Source organism: Labeo rohita, chromosome 23 (genome assembly GCF_022985175.1).
Source record: "Labeo rohita strain BAU-BD-2019 chromosome 23, IGBB_LRoh.1.0, whole genome shotgun sequence".
NCBI lineage: Eukaryota > Metazoa > Chordata > Actinopteri > Cypriniformes > Cyprinidae > Labeo > Labeo rohita.
Genome location: NC_066891.1, coordinates 17,518,505 through 17,540,313, shown reverse-complemented (window position 1 = coordinate 17,540,313; position 21,809 = coordinate 17,518,505). Strand labels below are relative to the sequence as shown.

At 34.0% G+C, this 21,809-nt stretch overlaps 1 protein-coding gene across 2 annotated transcripts in view; it reads right to left on the bottom strand.

Moving 5' to 3' along the window:
• Window positions 1-21,809, bottom strand: part of ephb2a (eph receptor B2a) — an 86,774-nt gene that overhangs the window by 22,542 nt on the left and 42,423 nt on the right. For both annotated transcript variants that reach the window (XM_051096513.1, XM_051096514.1), the window contains exons 4-5: window positions 3,255-3,410; window positions 225-560 (exon numbers count right to left, since the gene is read on the bottom strand). In XM_051096513.1, the coding sequence (XP_050952470.1) occupies window positions 225-560; window positions 3,255-3,410 (492 nt within the window). The remainder of the gene's footprint in view (window positions 1-224; window positions 561-3,254; window positions 3,411-21,809) is intronic.

Sequence of the window (21,809 nt, the reverse complement as noted above, 5' to 3'; positions counted from 1 at the left end):
AAACATTTTTGGAGGTCTGTAACATAAAAACATTTATAAATCCCTGAACAAGTCTTACAATAAATACAATTTATCCTTACACTAAACTGAAGAAAAGTTGCCAGGTAACACGAAAGCACATATAATTCAAGGTCAAATCCAGCCCCCGGCAAGTTAAAAATATTTTGAGTAAGAACATCATCTGCGATGTCTCAAACGGTAACCTGTGTTTGCTGTTATCTTACCGGCCTGGTTGGTGGTGATGTTGACAGCGGTGAACTGAGGTGAATAGGGGCTCTGGTCTGACACTCCATTCACAGCCTGGATCTCAAACGTGTACTGCGTGTGGGCCAGCAGGTCACTGATGTGGACCCGCGGATCGGTCAGGCCCAGTTGACGGGGCACGAACTGCACGTTGTCACCGCAGCGAGTGCAGGCCCCTCGACCCGAACCGCAGCTCTTGCAGATGATGTTATAGACCACGTCCTCCCGGCCTCCGCTCTCCTTCGGCGGATCCCACTCCAGCCGCAGGGACGTCTCGTTCACGCTAGAAATCACTCTCTGGGGCGCTGACGGAACCGCTGTGGAAAGTCAAACCACGCTGCCTCATCAGCAAGTACAGGTCTTATCGGGACAGGAGTTTAATTAAATCCAGCCTAGGAATAGATTCTTGGTGTAAAGTTGCAAGGAAAAGTATGTAAACCCTTTGAATTAGACAACGTTTAATCTCATTATCAAGTCACAGCAATAGCCCACCTACAGTAAATGGTCTCTAAATTAGGCCTACGTGATCTTAAGCAACTTTACGCGTCCCGTCCCATGGCTTTTTCCCCTCACAGTCTGCTGACTCGAGCACATTTTAAGTGCTCCATCTTGTGTCTTTATGATCTGATTCTCACTTATTCATTAGCCTATTATCAGTGTTGTTAAAAAAAGACACAGGATCAAAGTAATCTCTGCTTTCTAGCAAGCCACATTAAAGTAATAATTTCATAATGGGTAATGACAAGAGATGAAAAGAGAAGTGGTTCATTGTAATGTAAAACAAGAGTGAAAGGGAAGAATGTTCTCGCTGCTCACTGAGTTACAGCACTGAATGAATGTTCAGTGAGTTACACACTCGTTTTCTTTTTGCTGCACTTAACTGAAGCTCTAAAAAGGGCAACCCCATGAAAAAGTGAAAAGACAAAAGATTTCAAGAATATGTACAATATGAGCTTCCAGCGCTGAAGTAATTGATGTTTCTAAGTAGGGATGTCAAAATAACCGGTACTCTGTGATCAAAGCTGATACTACTGTACAGTTTACTGCAACAACAATACAGTATCATTTCAATTCAATGAATTGTCATATATGTATCTAAACCTGCGCATTAAAAACTGCCTTGCAGTGTAAACTGTAGCTTAAAACACTGGTCTATTATGTCATGATATATTATTATTATTATTATTTATTAATTAAAGTTTTAATAACAACAATAATATTTTATAATTATTATTATTCCATAAATATTTTAAATATAATTGATAACAGTAATCATATCAGCTTTACTATTATTATTAATATTATATAATAGTAGTAATAATATCAGTGCTAAAATTATTATTATTGTTATTATTTCTACTATTTTATTAAATATAATAATTATCCCTATTCTGGTTAATAAGAATAAATAATAAATAAATAATAAATTACGACTACTACTACTACTACTACTACTACTAACAACAACAACAACAACAACAACAACAACAACAACAACAACAACAACAACAACTATTATTATTATGAAAAGACTTCAAGTAAATTGTAGTGAATTGTAGCTTAATAAAAGTCAATTGTGGCTTAATAAATTTGCTGAGATCTATTATGTGATGGCATATTAATATTTATTTATTAAAGATTTAATAACAACAATAACAACATTAATATTTTTGTTATTATTATGTAAATTGTAGCTTAAACTGCTGAGGTCTAATATGTCTTCAATTATTATTATTATTATTATTATTATTATTATTAGATTTAATAACGACAACAACAACTTATTTATTTTATTATTGTTATGTAAAATGTAAATATTTTATAATAGTAATATCAGTGTTAAAATTATTATAATAAGCATAATTATTCAAATTCTTATCATTAATTATTAATAATAACAAGTTATTATTATTCAATTATATATAAGTAATGACAATAATTCTTAATAAGTTATTATTGTTATTATATAATAATAATAATAATAATAGATATTTGCATTACTATTATTAATAAATTATTATAATTATAATATTTAAACAATATTTCTTCTTCTTATTATTATTAAAAAATAACATACAAAAAATACATTACAGAAAACAAACAAAAAACATTCAGTGCTCTATCTTTTTTCTATTATTAAATTTGTATATATAATAATAATAATAATAAGAAGAAGAAGAAGAACAATAACAATAATAATAATTATTATTATTATTGTTAGCTATTAAAGATTTAACAACAACAACCACAACAAATATTTATTTTTATTATTGTTATGTAAAATGTAAATAATTTATATAAATAATAGTAATAATATCAGTGTTAAAATTATTATAATAAGAATAATTATTATTAATTATTAATAATAACTATAGTTATTTTATATATATATATATATATATATATATAATAAAAGTAATGATAATAATTCCTAATAAATTATTATTGTTATATAATAATAATAATAATAATAACAACAATAATACATATTTGTATTACTATTATTAATAAACTATTATTAATTATTATTAAACAATATCTTATTATTATTAATTAAATAATAATAAACAAAAAATACATTACAAAAAACACATGAAAACATTCACTGCTAAGTTGATCATTATTGTCATTTTATATACTATAATCAATACATTTTGGATATTAAAATTCTAAACTATTTTTGTGTAAAAAAAGTAATTATTTAAATACTACAGTTGAATCACAATTAAAGCAGCAGCACAATTAAATATTAATGAAGAAAAAAAAATCTAATTAGCAGTAAGTACACATAATTAAAAGAAAACTTCTAATATCAGCCGAGAACCAATATGGAACATCATGCATCCTTATTTCTTACCATCTGTACTGAGAAAATCCTATTTCTGAGTGCTTTGATGATGATCAAAATTGACTAGATGTTTGTGTGGACCACATCAAAGGCTGTCTGATTTTCAAAAAAGACAGTCAAAAGCACCGTAAATGACATAAAATAGCATAAGAGAATGACATACTGGTACAGGGCATCCGTAGAGGGTCAGAGTCCGCACGGTAGTATCCACCGCGGCACACACAGTTGGTTGCGCCCTCGTTAGTGGTGCGGCTGTTGATGGGACACTGGAGACATTGCTGGTCCCCTTGAGATGCTTTAAAGGACCCAGAAGGACATGCTGCAAAAAGAAAAGCAGAAAGAGACTACAGTCAGTGGTAAATCAGTCATTCGAACTGATTTGATAAGCATGTTTAAAGGTGGATCACACATATGTAAACGTCTGGAGCTCATTATTATCACTAAATCTCATTACTGCCTCCCCACATTAAGCACATTTTCTTATAAAACAGCCATCTTTATATTTCTGTTTGGCATCAAAGGGAAACGCAGGAAGCAAAAGCCCTCATAATGCCTTCTGATGGGCCTCCAGTGCAGTTTTGAAGCTTGGTCTCGCACTGATAATCTTTTGTTTGGCATACAAAGAGCCGAATGGCACTCAGATATATCTGTGGAATAAACTAACAAAGACCTTGTTAAATCACAGCACAGTTTTTCCACTGCTGCCTAGTTTTACTGAAAACAGTATGCAAATGTGCTTGTGCTATTCAGACTATTCTTTTTTTAAATGAAGAATTTAATTACTTTTTAAAAGCTTCATTTTAATAAGGTCTGAACTGGATGTTTAGGTTTTGATTATGATTTATAATCTGCTTTACAACAAATCTGTCTTGACAAAAAAAGATGTTTACATGATAATGTATACAGTTTATAAATAGAGCAACTTTTTAACTTTCAAATCAGGAAATACAGGGCGCCCACCCACTCTTGAAATCAAAGAAGAAGGGGGAAAAAAGCAGCAATAGAGGAATAACAGCAGTTTTAAAAGATGTTCTCAAAACATAAGTAAATGCCTTAAAACGTATTCAGTTTGTATTATATATGTGACCCTGGATCACAAAACTGCGCGGACGGAATCGCGGAATCCAGTCATAAAAACAGAATTTACTGAATAACGTGGAATGTCATGGAATTTGTCAAAGTTTGAATGAATTAATCAAAAGTAGGTCATTACACTTAAATCAAACCTCAGTATGAACTAGTATCTGTAAATATTATGCCGCAAAAATACCATTTAAATGTGAATCCTGCATGTCTCTGTTTTAATGAATGGAGCAGACGAGCGGTTTTGTTCACTACACACACTGAAGTGTGAGTGACGCTCTGTGAATTCAGCATTTGACCGTTCCATTTTAGGAAAACTAGCATCGTATTATACACACACAGAAATGCAAAGGTAGACATAGCAACACGTCAAAATAAAAGTCCGGTTTAACTTGAAGACACTGTGCCAGAAATATTTTACTACTACTAGTATGCCTTCATTTGATAACCAGAACATTTTTAATACACAACACAGAATTTCTGAGGGTAAAAAAAAACTTTCGTAAGGCTATTTTAAGAATAAATTAGAATAAATTAAGTGCATTCAAATAATTAGACAAGCTAAAACACAGAATTTGATAGCAACATATGGTGAGAAAAAATAAAACATTTCATAAGGCCCTAAACATGTTGTTTTTGCTAAACCTTTATTAAATTGGTGTGAAATTGTATAAGTGTAATGATTTTAATTAATTAGATATGCTCTTTGATTAACAAAATGTAATTTAACCATTAAAAAGGATTTGAACCGAAAAAACGGAATATGGAAAAAAATAAAACAGATTTCATAGGGCCCTATACATCGTATGGGTCAAAATTATCGATACTTATTTTATGCCAAAAATCATTAGGATATAAGTAAAGATCACGTTCCATGAAGATATTTTGTACATTTCCTACCGTAAATTTATTAAAATTTAATTTTGGGTTTGTAATATGCATTGCAAAGAACTTAATTTGGACAGCTTTGAAGGCGATTTTTTTAAGAGTTTGATTTTTATTTTTTTATTTTTTTTTTGTAACAAACGATACATCAATGGAAAGCTTATTTAGCTTTCAGATAATGTATAAAACTCAATTTTAAACCTTAATGACTGGTTTTGTGGTCCAGGGTCACATATTAGATTAGTTTATGCCTAGTGTTTCAGTCGTCTTCTATAATCTCTGTCACATTTTATTCAGTTTCCCACTTTCTGAACGGAATCGAAATGTACACTAAATAACAAAAAAAAAAAAAAAAAAAAAAAAATTGTGAAATATTATTACAAATTGAAATAAGGGTTTTTTATTTTAATATACTTTAAAATATAATTTGTTCCTTTCATATAAAACTGAATTTTCATCAGCCATTACTCCAGTCTTCAGTGTCTCATGATCCTTCAAAAATCATTTTAATATGCTGATATGATAGTCAGTTACCATCAGCTTCTTTGCATTTTCAGTGATGGTTGTGCTGCTTAATATTTTTGAAACTTTGTTTTTTTTACAGAATTTGATTAATAAAAAAAGTTGAGAATAACAGCATTTATTAAAAATAGATTTTTTTCTAACAACATAAGTCTTCTATATGTCCTTGAATAAAAGTAAATGCTCTTATTTTTCACTTTTTATTTATCAAAATATTATGAAAAAAGTATCATAGCTTCCAAAACATATTAAATCAGCAAAAACTGTTTTTAACATTGATAATAAATCAGCATATTAGAATGATTTCTGAAGGATCATGTGACACTTAAGACTGGAGTAATGGCTGATAAAAAAATTCAGGTTTGATCACAGGAATAAATTATATTTTAAAGGATATTAAAATAGAACACTGTTATTTTAAATTGTAATAATATTTCACAGTATTACTGAGCATAAAAGACTTCTTTAAAAAACATTAAAAATCTTACAGATCCTAAACATTTGCACACATGTATTTCACTGAATAATAATTAAAAAAAAAAAAAAGAAAAAAAAAAAAAATTAATAAAATGTAATTCTATGCGTTTTTGGCTATTACTCCAGCTTGCTAGCTAACATGACAATCTGCCTGCATTGAGATTAGGACGGGGAGCAGCAGCTAGTGCGTGAAATTATTGTTTTGACAACCGTTCTTGCAAAGTGATTTGCTGAAAGTATTAAAATAGAAAACATCAAGACTTTTTCTTTAAAGCAACTTTGAAACAATACATATTATGAAAAGTGCTATTTAAATAAACAAGTGTCATCCTGTTGAGAATCACAAACAATATCAGAGAAGGTAGCTAGAAGGATCATTTGGATCACTTTTCAGCTGTTTTTGTCTATATTAAGAAAGTCAATAGCCTATAACTTTCAAGCTCTAAAAAGAATTCATGAAACGAATCCATATAACTGATATATCAAACACCATCTAATGTCTGGCCTCATTGGTTTTCACACGTTACATGCCCAAGAACATGATGTTAGCATCACTATATTTAATGATCCATTCAAAATTCAGCAAGATTTAAACATATAATTTATTCCTGTGATGACAAAACTCAATTTCAGCATCATTACTCTAGGATTCAATGTCACATAATCCTTCAGAAATCATTTAATTCTGATTTGCTGCTCAAGAAACATTTATCATTGTTGAACAGGTTTGCTGCTTACTATTTTTTGGAAACCGTACCTGTACATTTTGTTCAGAATATCATCAGCATGTGAATTTTTGGATGAACTATCCCTTTATTTATAAGTTACTGATCCTAGCTATTTACATTTTTAGTGAGCAGTCTGGACATATGTCCTGAAACCAGGACTCTCTCTGGTGAACCAGGACGTTACCATATTTATAATTTAGAACATACTTAAAGGAGAAGTCCACTTCCAAAACAACAATTTACAAATAATTTACTCACCCCCAAGATGTTCATGTCTTTCTGTCTTCAGTCGTAAAGAAATTATGGTTTTTGAGGAAAACATTTCAGGATTTTTCTTCATAGAATGCACTTCAATTGTGTCCCCGAATTTGAACTTCCAAAATGTAGTTTAAATGCAGCTTCAAAGGGCTCTAAACGATCCCAGCCAAGGAAGAAGGGTCTTATCTAGCGAAATGATCTGTCATTTTTTCGAAAAATAAAAATCTGTATACTTTTTAAGCACAAAAGCTCGCGTAGCACAGGCTCTTGGATGCGCGTCCACGGGTCGTTCTTAAACGATTCGTTCATTTCGAACGAATTTTGATTCATTCAGTCGCGTATGCGCAACATCCTATTAGGTTCTGTACTGGAATTAGTTCACCTGTTTCGAGTCTTCGGGTTTTTCGAGTCGTTCGTTCATCTTATGGGTCTGTCACGTGACGCTGATTTTGCTAAAATTAACTAAATGACTCGAAAAAAGATTCGTTCATTTTGCAGAACGAGACTCAAAGGTCCGAGTCGATAAAATGATCCGAACTTCCCATCACTACTACAAATCCACTACTACGAATCATCGTCTGTGTACTCTGGCTAAAAAAAGGTAGAGTATTTTCTCCTACAACTTCAGAATCGTCCAACACGTACCTTTTTGTCTGTAAACCGCGTTTGACTTACTTGCACTTTCTTAGTCTTTGCGCATTCGCTTTGTAAACATTGGGTCTGTAGTTCTGCCTACGTTCGGCATGACCTTTCGACATGATTCAATAGTACGTTGTGAACGCGCATCCCAGAACCTGTGCTACACGAGCTTTTGTGCTTAAAAAGTATACAAATTTTTATTTTCCAAAAAAAATGACAGATCGTTTCACTAGATAAGACCCTTCTTCCTCGGCTGGGATCGTTTAGAGCCTTCAAAGCTGCATTTAAACTACATTTTGGAAGCTCAAAATCGGGGGCACAATTGAAGTCCATTATATGAAGAAAAATCCTGATATGCTTTCCTCAAGACAACGGGGTGAGTAAATTATTTGTGAATTGTTGTTCTGGAAGTGGACTTCTCCTTTAAAAACAAGAACCACACCACCGAGTCATGCGACTGCAGAATGATATGTTAAATTCACGCAGCGTTTTGACAAAACCAGAACTCACAGACTGCAAGACAGACAGCATCCTTTATTTGCTCGCACCAAATTGGTCAACAGCTGCCACGTCTTGCCCGTCGGCCAAAATAACCTCAATGCTCATAATAATACAAACGTTTGTCCCACACAGAAATAGCCCACTGACTCCGCCTGGAAATAAATCAAAGATCGAGGGTAAATGTAATATGTGTCACATATCATCTGCAGGTGCAAAGCAATCAACACTTACCAAGAGCAAAGTGTGTTCTAGGAAGTACAATGAAACTCATTCTATTAGCCTAATACCCCAAATGGCTTTGACAGTAAAACATTACTCTTGGCTGGCGCTCTCAGCCTATGATTGATGACAGAACATTCTCTTTCTGCCAGAAGGAATATAAGGCTTCCACGCTCACACATCAGAGTGAGTTAGAGCGCTGGACGCGGTGAATGAGGTGTTGGTTACAGCTGAATGAGGCAGAGTGGGTGTGAGTGACAGTGTACAGGAGTGGAATTAAATCTGTGGTACCACAGGGCTCCACAATAGAGACTGCGCCGTGTGAGAGGAAGAACGACAGCAGAACAATATCCCGACGACATATTAGATGTGTGCGCCGTGTACTGTACATGACTGGAGTATTTAAGCAGGTGCTAATGGAATTCTGGGAGAAATTGATTAAAGACCTTTGTGGCACCGCACAATTTTTATAATCTTACCGATCTGTTTATCTTCATTCCTGTGAGCAGTTGTGCTTTTTTATGAGCCGCATTTTACAACAGGGAAATTACAGTAAACATTTTATTGCTTCAGTATAACAGTTTATCCTTTGTTGAAAGACATTTTCTTGCCTCTTAAACACAAACTCGCTAATTTAAAGGTGTGTCATTTTTTCAATGTTAAAACACTTTCTTTCTTATCCTCTTAAAGCTGTAGGTCTGTGTGTTTGAGAATCTAGACAAGCCTAATAAACCTCATCCAATGACATGAGTTTGGGGGTGGGGATATCTGTTTAGCTGACCAATAGAAGAGGAGGGGAGTGTTTGGCAAACCTGTTTGAAAACCTGTCATTTGCAATTCTGTTTGGAGATGCTGTTATAAGTTGTGACTGGTGGTGATTTTGATTCAGTGAACAAGTCTTTGTAATGACTGTGTTAAAAGGATCACCCAAAAATGAAAATTCTGTCATTATTACTCACCCTCATGTCGTTCCAAACCTTTGAGACCTTCGTTCATCTTCGGAACACAAATTAAGATATTTTTGATGAAATCTGAGAGCTTTCAGACCCTCCATAGACAGCAACACAACTGACACGTTCAAGCGGTGGACATGTTCAGCTGACATTTTTAGTGGTTCAACCTTTTGGGCAAAAAATTGCAAGTCATCCTTTCTGTCGAAATCTTTAGACATATTTATAAACTTTTCTCTACAATGTGCATCTTCCTCTGCTTGTAAACAAGGCACAGCACATCCAGATTCTACGTTAGAATGTGTCGTGGTACTTTCATGAACTTTTCCGTATCGGAAATTGACATGGAAGAGACGAAATTGTTGAATAAAGTAGTTACTGTTTTCTTTCTTGCACAAAAACTATTCTTGTAGCTTCATAAAATTACAGTTGAACCACTGATGTCACATGGACTATTTTAATCAGTGTTCTTACTACCTTTCTGGGCCTTGAGTGCTCTCGGTTTTTATCAAAAATATCTTAATTTGTGTTCTGAAGATGAACGAAGGTCTTACGGGTTTGGAACGACATGAGGGTGAGTAATTAATGGCAGAATTTTCATTTGTTGGGTGAACTAACTCTTTAAGGCGCAGTTACTTGCTTAGTGAAATTAGTGTTAATTTTGTCAACGAAAACTATGACGAAAAATGTTCATTGGCAAGCTTTTCTTTTCCCAGGACTAAAACGAGGTAAAAAAAAATGATAAGTGTGACTATGTCAACATGCAATATCGCTGACAATATTAAAATGCATTCAAAAAAATAAAACTTTACCAAAATCTCTTTATATTTTCATTTTAAAAAAAGTGGACTGCTGTACACGGCTCTGCTACACGAGCTTTCATGTGTGCAGTTGCCAGATATCAAGAGTTCAAAGCCCTAAATCAGAGCTTTTCTTTTAAAAAGATACATTTTGTGCTCTGTGTTTTGCTTATTTTTGCAAATCTGGCAAGAAGTTCACTTCCAGAACAACAATTCACATGTAATGTACTCACCCCCCTTGTCATCCAAGATGTTCATGTCTTTCTTTCTTCAGTCTTAAAAAAAGAAATGATGTTTTTTGAGAAAAAACATTTCAGGATTTTTCTCCATATAATGGACTGATATGGTGCCCCAAGTTTGAACTTCCAAAATGCAGTTTAAATGCAGCTTCAAACGATCCCAAATGCAGTTGTAAACGATCCCAGCTGAGGAAAAAGGGTCTCACCTAGTGAAACGATCAGTTATTTTCTTTAAAAAAATAATACAATTTATATACTTTTTAATGTCAAATGCTCCTCTTGTCTTGTTCTGCCTGAACTCTGCGTATTCGGGCTCAAGACAGTTAGGGTATGTCGAAAAACTCAGATTGTATTTTCTCCTTCAACTTCAAAATCGTCCTACCGCTGTTTTACCTTTTTTGTTAAGGGTGTTCGATCTTCTTTGCGTGTTCACTTTGCATAGACTGGGTCGGTACTTCTGCAGTGATGTAGGATGATTCTAAAATAATTTTTGAAGTTGAGGGACAAAATATGATCTGAGTTTTTCGACATACCCCAACTGTCTTGAGCCAGAATACACAGAGTTCAGGGAGAGCAAGACAAGACGAGCGTTTAAAATTAAAAAGTATTTAAATTGTATTTTTTTAAATGAAAATAACCGATCGTTTCCCTAGATAAGACCCTTCTTCCTTGGCTGGGATCATTTACAACCGCATCTGGGATCGTTTGAAGCCGAATTTAAACTGCATTTTAGAAGTTCAAAATCAGGGCACTATAGCAGCCCATTATATGGAGAAAAATCCTGAAATGTTTTCCTCAAAAAACAATTTCTTTACGACTGAAGAAAGACATAAACCTCTTGGATGACAAGGGGATGAGTATATTTAAAACTGGTTTTGTGGTCCAGGGTCATATTGTTTGTAATTGTCGTTGCTATATAAATGCACTTACTCAACCGCTGTTGTTTTATTAGAGAAACATTATTGCAATTTGGAATTTTTGGAATTACTATTAAGAATTTTACAGTTACAATATTTTTGGTATGTTTTACCAGTTTACAGAGTGCATAAACCTTTGATATTAATATAAATAGCCTAAAGTAAATTAGTACAACAGATAAGGTCAAATGAACCACAAGTCGACTTTCTATTGATTTGTGCTTGCTGGTAAAAATGCAATACATGAAATGCATAAATACATTTCTTAAATGACAACACTCATTACAATTATAATTTTGAGGATTTTTTTTTTTATCAGTTTAACCATTATAAAGCATGACGAAAATGTGACTAAAACTGACTAAACAAAAACAGGAAAAGGTTGACTAAACATGATAGTAACAAATATTTTTACTTTAATTTTGACTAAATTAAAAATGGCTGACAAAATTAACACTAAGTGAAATCCAGCTGTTTTCAACAGATATTTAGCGTGAGCATGAAACATTTCCCCATGCAGTTTTCACCAGTTTCATGTGAATTTGCCGCATTAACCAGCAGAATGCCACCTGATTTGAAAGTGATTTCTGTGTGAGAGGAGCTTCATACATCACTATATTATTAATAGCGAACAGTAGAATTGCATGCAAAAATTTGTAACTGCTCTTTTAGATGGCATCATTACCAGTAGGGGGTGACTTATTGAGTCTTATTGACTTATTGACAGAATCATTCACACAAGAGTGTCTTATCCTTTATTAAAAGGATGGTTATATCGATGTATCAAGCTATAGAAAAAGACAATAATTCTTAAATTAATTTGGTTTCAAAAACCATCCTTGTATCATTTGTGTATCATCAATCATTTTTACCATTTTCCACCCAAGATTGATTCATATTTCGCTCTAAATGAACAATATGCCCCCTTTCATTCAGCAGAGTCTCATCCACGGACGCCACGTCCCAGTTGGAGTCTTGTTTAAACTCGAAAACGCCAACTCATTCACAAACAACACGTCCTAATTTGTTCATTTCGCTTACTAACGAGATGCCCTAGTTTGTTCAGTGGTTCCACTCAGAGTCTCGTTCAGACTCGAAACACAGTGCATGCGTTCAGTAGGGCCAACCAATGAAACAACGCTTCACAGTCCACACTCGAATGCTATTGGCTCACGCTACAGTCAGTCTTCAAAAGTAGGAGAAGCCATCAAAGTAGTCACACGTTTAAAAAGGAGAGACCTGTGAGTCAGCGCACGGTGACTAAATGAGAACGATTCGTTTACTTTAAATGATTCATTCAAAAAAAACAGAAACATCAATCGTTCTTTAACTCAATCAACAATAAATGCCTTCAAAACATGACAACTAAATGCCAATGACTAACCTGCAAGTAAGCTTTATTTGGACGCTTTCGTGGTAAAAAGCTTTTTGCATCTTCATCAATCAGTAGGATGAATCAAGCTTACGCTATACGACTCCATCTGCACACACTTTTTTGCTTCATAAACAAGCTGCTCAGCTCAAAAACCACAGCCTGAGATCACAGCGGTTGACAGTGAGGAAATTAAATCTGCAGGAAAGAAAAAGGTCCATTCTTCCTCAGACAATGCTGAGACTGACATCACGGGCCTTTTTCATTGACAGACATAATTTCATGCAGTATAAGATATGGATGCAGTCTTTTGTAAGCCCTCTCCAACAATTTTCTTGGCCAACTTGAGGCCACAGATGTGTCTGTAACCCTCCTTGGCAAAGCAGGCGGTTGGAGAGACATTAATATCCATTAGAGGTGCCGCGTCAACCTGCTGAACTCATCTCAGGATTCACACAGGGGAGTTCACTTGTTTAATGGGGGTGAAGGACTGAACTCATCTGTGCTGTACTGCCTGTCATCTCCATATCAAGGTGAATGAAGAATTTAAGAAGTTACTAAGGTAATGAGCTTTTTCTTCGAACATCAACGATTAAAAGTCGGCATTTTGTGTTTGAGTCTTTGCGAGCCATCTTTTTGCTAGCCCCACATCTTCCATTTTTACCAATAAATCCCAAGAATCGATTAGTCTAGCCTGTTTTTTTAGCACATCTTCCATCCAATAAATCGGAATAAGCTTTGGGCTTTGTTACTTTTGATATGAAAGAAAGTCTTAGATTTCAAATTCTGTCCATTTTATTACTGTATTCAAACAATAAATGTTGTTGAATGTCAAATGCTCGTCTTGTCTTGCTCTCCCTGAACTCTGTGTATTCTGGCTCAAGACAGTTAGGGTATGTCAAAAAAAACTCCCATCATATTTTCTCCCTCAACTTCAAAAATCATTTCAAAATCATCCTACATCGATGCAGAAGCACTGACCCAGTCTTTGCGAAGTGAACATGCAAAGAAGATCAAACACCCTTAACAAAAACGGTAAAACAGTGATATAGGACGATGAAGTTGAGGGAGAACATGAGATTGGAGTTTTTCGACATACTGTCATGAACCAGAAAATAACAGTGGTCGGGAAGAACAAGACAAGACGAGTATGTAAATTGTATTATTTTTAAGAAAATAACTGATTGTTTCGCTAGATAAGACTCTTCTTCCTCAGCTGGGATTGTTTACAACCGCATTTGGGATCGTTTGAAGCTGCATTTAAACTGCATTTTGGAAGTTCAAACTCGGGGCACCATATCAGTCCATTATACGGAGAAAAATACAGAAATGTTTTCCTCAAAAAACAATTTCTTTATGACAGAAGAAAGAAAGACATGAACATCTTGGATGACAAGGGGGTGAGTACATTATCTGTAAATTGTTGTTCTGGAAGTGGACTTCTCCTTTAATAAATAAAGCTAAATAAATAATCTCATATTTTCAACGCCTTCCCTTACGCAACCTCCTCACTGTCACACTACAGGAACCTGAAATATCCTACAGTGAAGGTACGCTCACAAGCAGCCAGACAGCATGTGATGAGCCGCAGTGGAACGGCTACCCAGAGCAGAATTGTCAGTAAACACAACTATGAAGAGCTCATTTCAAGAATGTATAAACAATATCCACAGTGAGCCTCCACTGATGCCTCTGGAAGCTTGTTAACACTTAGCAGGAAGTCCACCAAAAATCAATTATACCCACTAACAGAATCTTTTATTTGCACATGCTGTTTGCGCTGTTGCACTCGATACAGTAAATGAATTATGAGAAACTAACAAGCATAAACAAAAAACATTATCTATGTCAAAACACCACATTCTGCAGAGTGCCAAGTTGCAGAAATACCTTAACCGGCTCTTAAAACGTCAAAATGTGCTAGGTCTACACTTCACGTCTGGATACACGCCCAGTTATGATGCTCTTCTAATGTTCATCATTTAATGAATTAATACTGTCCAGATGAATAGGAACTGCACAAACGTTAAACAAAATGCTGTGAGGCACTAATTTAACAAGGCAAGTTATTGTTGTGACTAAGGCAGTTGTGATGTTTTTATCAGCTGTTTGGACTCTCACTCTGACGGCACCCATTCACCGCAGAGGACCCGCTGGTGAACAAGTGACGAAATGCTACGTTTTTCAAAATCTGTTCAGATGTTAAATGGGCTGAGGGTGAGTAAATTTTCTGCTCTGATCCTTTAGACAGGCATTTTTTAAATCTTACTTTTCACAAAAAAAAACACTTTAAAACAAGATATTTAAAATACATCTTAAATATACATATTTTTCTCACCTCATCTGCGAGTTTTTTCTGTGGGATGCTTGGGATACTTTTGGGGATACAATGGGATACTTTGTTCTCAAGTTAATTTGTCACGTTTAGATATTTCACTGAAACGACACAGATCAAGAAACTGTTTTCATAGCGTGATATGCAATGTTTGGTCTAGAAATGCGCAAGTGCATATGTCTAACATATGTCCAACAGCATATGTCTTCATAAAACGTGAAGACGCAACAGCTTGAGCAAGTTGAACACTAATGCACTTAGAGCTCCTTATACCGCTGAAGTCACTGAAGCCTCGTACTGTACATTTTTCCAGAGCAATGACAACAGCTGTAGCATGTATTAGCTCACATCAACATCTTGCTTTCATCCTCAGACAAGGTCATTAATTCCCACCGTTGTGTGAGGGAACTCTCCCATACTTTCATCACCACGGCTGAGCGCAACAGAAGATTGAGATTAATCTTGAATTCTTATGAGACGGCCGGGATTACCCAGCAGGACAGGACGGAGCCTGGGAGGCACTAAGACAGGAATCCGGCCCCTCCGTATACCCAGAGAGTCAACGCGGCCAAGCAGCGCCCAAACTAGTCGTGTAATCCGAGGGGCGACCGGCCAAGACACATGCTTGAGAGATCTGAACATGAACCACAAGAATAAAGCGAAGGAAGCTCTAGAGAGTCGAGTCATTAACAGTCTCTTTCATGCCTTTATCATCACTAATGTCTGGAATCTGAATAATTATGGGCCACAGCCAGACTGAGTTGAAGGACATTTAGGGTGTACAGTCCAGGGAGAAGAAAACAACTCCTTAAAATACTGACAGGCTCATTTAAATAACAAAAACTGATCTTTTTTGTTGTGTCTATGGAAAATGAGTTCTGGCCACAACATTAAACACTCACCAGTCTGTGTTGGATTTAAATGAGAAGGGGCCTTACTCATTTTTGCCAACATAATTTTATTAGTAATAGAGTACTGACAGTATGTAAAATGTTACAAGTTTACATATAAATTGTTACACATTTACAAATAAATGTGCAGAATTTATGTAGCCCATTTCCGCCACTGAATAATAATAATAAAAAAAAAAAATCAAATCAAAAAAGGTTATTGTGAATTTTTACCCCACAATTCTGACTTTTTTCCTCAGAATTACATGATATAAACTCACAACTGGAAGTTATAAAGTCAGATTTGCAGGATATAAACACAATTGCGAGTTATAAGCAATTCTGTGAAAAAAAGTCAATTGCGAGATATAAACTCTCAATTCTGAAAAAGAGTCAGAATTGTGGGTTTGTATATATATATATATATATATATATATATATATATAATTATAAGTGCAAGATTGTATCATGCAATAGAGAGAAAAAAAAGTCAAGGGAGTTGAAGTTGAAGAGACTGCAATAATGTCATATTTAGCCCCTTGAATGGGAACGGTACCAGGGGAGCCCCGCTAAAAAAAATAAATAAATAAATGTAATCCCCAGGATGCGATTTTTACTGGGGGACCCCCCTTGAAACGCGGCTAGTTCTGAATAGCAATTGGACCGGTTTCGTTGTGAAAACCTGGCAACCCTGGTGCTGGGCAGTTTGACCAAAAATCTGTTCAACCTTTTTTTTTTAGGATTCTGGTTGTTTGACAGTTTATCATGTTTTTTTTTTGTTTTTTTTTCTTTCCCAGACTGTGTCTTTATATGAATCAGAATACATGAAACAAACATGCTACATATAGTATGAGCAGTTTTTGATGTAAATTAAATTGTATGATTTCAAAATTTAAAGCGAAAACAGAATGGTCTGGCCTTAGCTTAGGACGGCAATGATACAACATTTCCTTGCTTACCTCTGTAAACAAAACAACTCTGTGCTTTTAAATACTACATTAACATGCATTATACAGAGGTAAGATGAAAAGGAAATTCCATCTAAACTCTCCTGAAGACGGTCAGTTGCCCTCATATAAACCCCCCCACTCCCAATTCAATATTTGGGATTTTCTTCCAATAATTTGTGCATTGTAAAAAATTAGCTATGGAAGCCCGTTTTTGCCACTGAATAAAAAATAAAAAAGGTTATTGCAACCTTTTATCTCACATTTCTAATTTTTTTCGCAGAATTGCGTGATACAAATAGCCAATTCTGACTTTTTTTCTCCGAATTGTGAGATATAAGATATCAGATATCAGTGGCGCGCATATTGGAAAGTTGTTGCGGTGTGCAATACGTCGTGCTTTGTTAATAGAAACTATCAGAACTGTTGCACACTGTACATGAATAAAACTTTTATCGATGTTATGGATTAACGTTACTTTAGCAACACGAACTTACTTCAAGCTGCCCTGAGGGACAAGCTGAGGTGGAAGATGATGCCGCTCTGTGTCTCTCCTGGGAGCTCATCTTTAGAAACTAAGAGACGACCGTAGGTGAAATACTAATAACATTAATACTTAATATAAACAAAGCACGACGTATTGCACACCGCAATATGCGCGCCACTGACGTCACCGTCTGTGATTCCAGGTCAGAGAGCAACTGTCCATCAAAAGCTCATTAGCCAATCAGAGTAGATTGCTGTTAAGCCCGCCCCCACGAGAGGTTTGTGCCAAAACAGCAAACGAAAATTTGCGAAGCATAAGCGAAAGCTGTGGCAACGCATTCAGAATCCATGATTCGCGAAAACGATTCTTTGAAAATCATTAACAAAGAATGAAGCATATTTGAAGAGCATGTTAAATTCGTGCGACTGAGTTCATTTTTTCATTTTCATTGTGTTTTTCTTCTTTTGCAGTGGCATATTTTTGATCATTTCTTGGAAAGTTACGTTCAGTTTTACAAAGTTACGTTCATTCTTATTGGCACAAAAATAATCCCATAGAATTGCAAGATATAAAATCACCACTCACAATTCCAACTTTTTTTTTCAGAATTGCGTGATATAAACTCACAATTATGAGAAATAAAGTCAGAATTGTGAGATAAAAACTCACAATTCTGACTTTTCAGAACTGTGATAAAAACTCGCAATCGCGAATTATACAGTCATAATTGCGTGATATAAACTCACGATTGAGAGAAATATTCAGAATTGTGCAATAAAAACCTCGTAATTGTGATTTTTTCTCCCAACTCTGACTTTTTTCTCAGAATTGTTGAATATAAACTCATAATTGTGAGTTATAAAGTCAGAATTGCGAGATAAAAACCTTGCAGTTCTGACTTTTTTCTCCCATTTAGACTTTTTTTCTCAGAATTGTGATAAAAACACAGTCATAACTGCATGATATAAACTCACAACTGAGAGAAACTGTACAAGAACTGTACAATAAAAACCTTGCAATTCTGACTTTTTTCTTACAGTTCTGACTTTTTTTTCAGAATTGTGAAATATAAATTGCAAGTTATAAAGTTCAATATTGAGGGGGAAAAAAAAGACCGATGTTTATATCTCCCAATTCTGAGAAAAACAGTCAGAGTAGCGAGAAGTAAACTCGCAATGGTGAGAAAAAGTCAGAATTGTGAGAAAAAAAAGTCACAATTACTTTTTTCATTTTTATTTAGTGGTGGAAAAGGGTTTCTGTAATAAGCTGATCCACCTGCAACAGTATTTTCTCCTCTTCGCATTCGTCTTCAGCGCCTTTTGCTCAGTTAAACGGGGCATAACACACACAGTTTCACCCAATCTCATGTTAATCTCGAGTACCCATAGTATAGTACTTCATCCTTCATATCTTCAAAAAGTCTTTTGTTTTATCACATTTCTAAAAGAGCAGTTACGAATCATGACTGGGATTCTTTATCACTGGGAACGCTATTAAAGAATTAGCTGTGTGTCATTAATAGTTCTCTAACCATTAGTCAGAACTGTATGCAGTTAACAGTGATCTATTCTCAATTCACGACGCTGTCTATGTTGCTTTGCCACTTAAAATTTCATACTGTGTGCGTTTCAAATCTGTTTACCATTTGAACCGGTATATCAACCAGCAGCACTAATTCATATTGCACATTTTGACATTCAAACGTATAAATATGTGTAAACATTAGCCTACATGCTGGAAATACTCCAATATGGCAGCAAATGTATGACAGCAAAAAGCAAACAACCGTATTCTATTAAATAAAGCATTTTCTGTCAGTCCTTTTCTAAGCATTATGACAGGACTCTCCCAACTAGCACCTGATACCCACAGACAAAAACACACCTCAATTGCTTCATTGTGACCACAGCACAGGAGCTCTCAGAAGTGCCAGCGTAGATTGATTTTCTTTGTGAGCTTTATTTTTCTGATCCAATTTACGCAATTTTGTGCACATCAGCTCTTTGCATGTGTCACTGATAAATGTAGGAAGTAGAGAGAGACACAAAAAGCTTTCAGGCTCGCTCCAAGGTTTGTTACCTCCCCGAATATTGATTTTAGTCACACTATTCCCGCACAGAGCCCTACTATATGACAAATGCAAAAACATATTTACATTTTCAATGCTCAGTGCGTTAGTACTACCGAAAAGGGCAAAAAAACCCCTTAACACTCCTAGTTTACCTGCAAAGCTATTTCCCTCCGAGAGTGATTTTGTTTTATTCATTCATAGTATTTGGTGTTAATATTTCAGTGCTCACAGACGCCTCAGCCTCTGCTCTCCAGGGAGCTTTTTTCTGCTGACTGCCTCCATTGTGCCGTGACTGACAGTCCAAATGTATTCATTTCATTTAGAGTTGTAAATATTAATGGTGTCAGCTCCATCTGCTAACCTCTACCTGAGACAAAGACCCCCATATTCATAGAACAAGCTCTTTTATGTGACGTTATGACACCCGGACCAGATCTTACTGTGTGGTGTCAACATCATGCATCTAAGATGCTCTATGTTCCTTTTGTGAGGTTGTCAACCGTATCTGAATGTGTCACTCAGCTGCACTGCTGGGGACAGAGCGAGCAGAAAACGCACGGCAGCGGCGAACAATGCAGCTGATCTGACAGTGATGAGTGTTTCAGTTGGGGCATTTCAGTGGTGGATCTTCAGTATGGATTGTGCAAGCGCTCATACGACGATCCAGAGGCTTGATAAATAATGACAAAGGTAAATACGCTTCAGAAAAAAGTAAACAGCTTTATCCAAACAACGGTCCAGAGTGATTAATCAATTCAGGGTGGCTGCTCACTAACCTCCTAACTGTTTGCAACAAGTCAATAATGCTAATCTTGTCCTTTGCCTATACAAAAACACATTAAGCGGTTAAATATACATTAATCAAAGCAGTGTGTCTCCCCTCGGGTCAGCATGCAGAGTCAAAGCTGATGCATCTTGTGTCAAACTAGATAATAGGAAATTGATAAAATGCTGAATTAATATACTGTTGGAGAGTTACTGTTATTGCAGAGATAGTAAAAAGAGAAGATTAGCAGTATTATGCAGCATTTGTTGCCAGTGTTTTGTGTCAGCCTTAACAGCATAAAAAAAAAGAGATGGTTTATTCAAAAATTAAAGGTCTGTCACTATTTGCTCATCCATGTTCCAAACATGATTTTTCTTTATTTTTTATAGTAGAAAAAGAGGTCTAAATAACCAAATAGATAAATAATTAATTGAATGAATGAATGAATGAATGAATAAATAAACAAAAGTTGTTGTTTATAATATTTTTGTAATTTAAATATATCATCATAACGATAACATTTAAAAAATAGTTACGATTCTAAATATTTAATTTGATAAACTAAATAATAATAATAATAATAATAATAATAATAATAATAGTTTATTATTATTATTATCGTGTTGTTTTTGATAGTAATTCAGATTTAATATGAATCCTAATAACGATTATATTTTAATTAAAAATATTTCATTATAAAATGTTTAAAAATAAATGTAAATTAATTAATTACAAATTATTTAATTACAAATACTACTACTGCTGCTACTACTACTAATAATAATAAATGCAAAATATTTAATTTTATAACAAATAATAATAATAATAATGCAAAATATTAATTCTAAAACAAACATTATTATTACTATTATTATTATTGTTATTATTGTTGTTGTGTTTTTGTTGTCATTGATAATATTGAATCATTTAATTTTAATAATAACCCTAATAACAACATTTTAATTAAAACTATTTAATCGTAAAAATTTATTTACATTTATTTTTAAATATAAGTACAAATTATTTAATTACAACAACAACAACAACAACAACTACTACTACTACTACTACTATAAATGCAAAATATTCAAAACAAAAATGATTAATGATAATAATAATAATAATAATAATAAAAAAAAACAAATAGTACAACAAAAAACTATTATTATTATTATTGTGATATTTTACAAATATTGAGTAATTTAATCCCAATAAAAACTATATTTAATCAAAAATATTTAATGATGAAATATTTAAAAATAAATTAAAATTAATTACAAATGATTTAATTACTACTTCTACTACTACTACTACTACTGATAATAAAACAAATACAACTAATAATAATGATTAATAATAATAATAATAATAATAATAATAAATAATTACAAATAGTAATAGCAAAATATTTAATTCTACAACAAAAACAATTATTATTATTATTATTTTAGTAATAATGTTACAAATATTGAGTAATGTAATCCTAATAAAAACAAAATTGTAATCAAAAATATTTATTTATAAAATATTTTAAAAATAAATGAAAATAAATCAATTACAAATTATTTAATTACTAGTACTACTACTACTACTACTACTACTAATAATAGAACAAAAACAATTAATTATAAT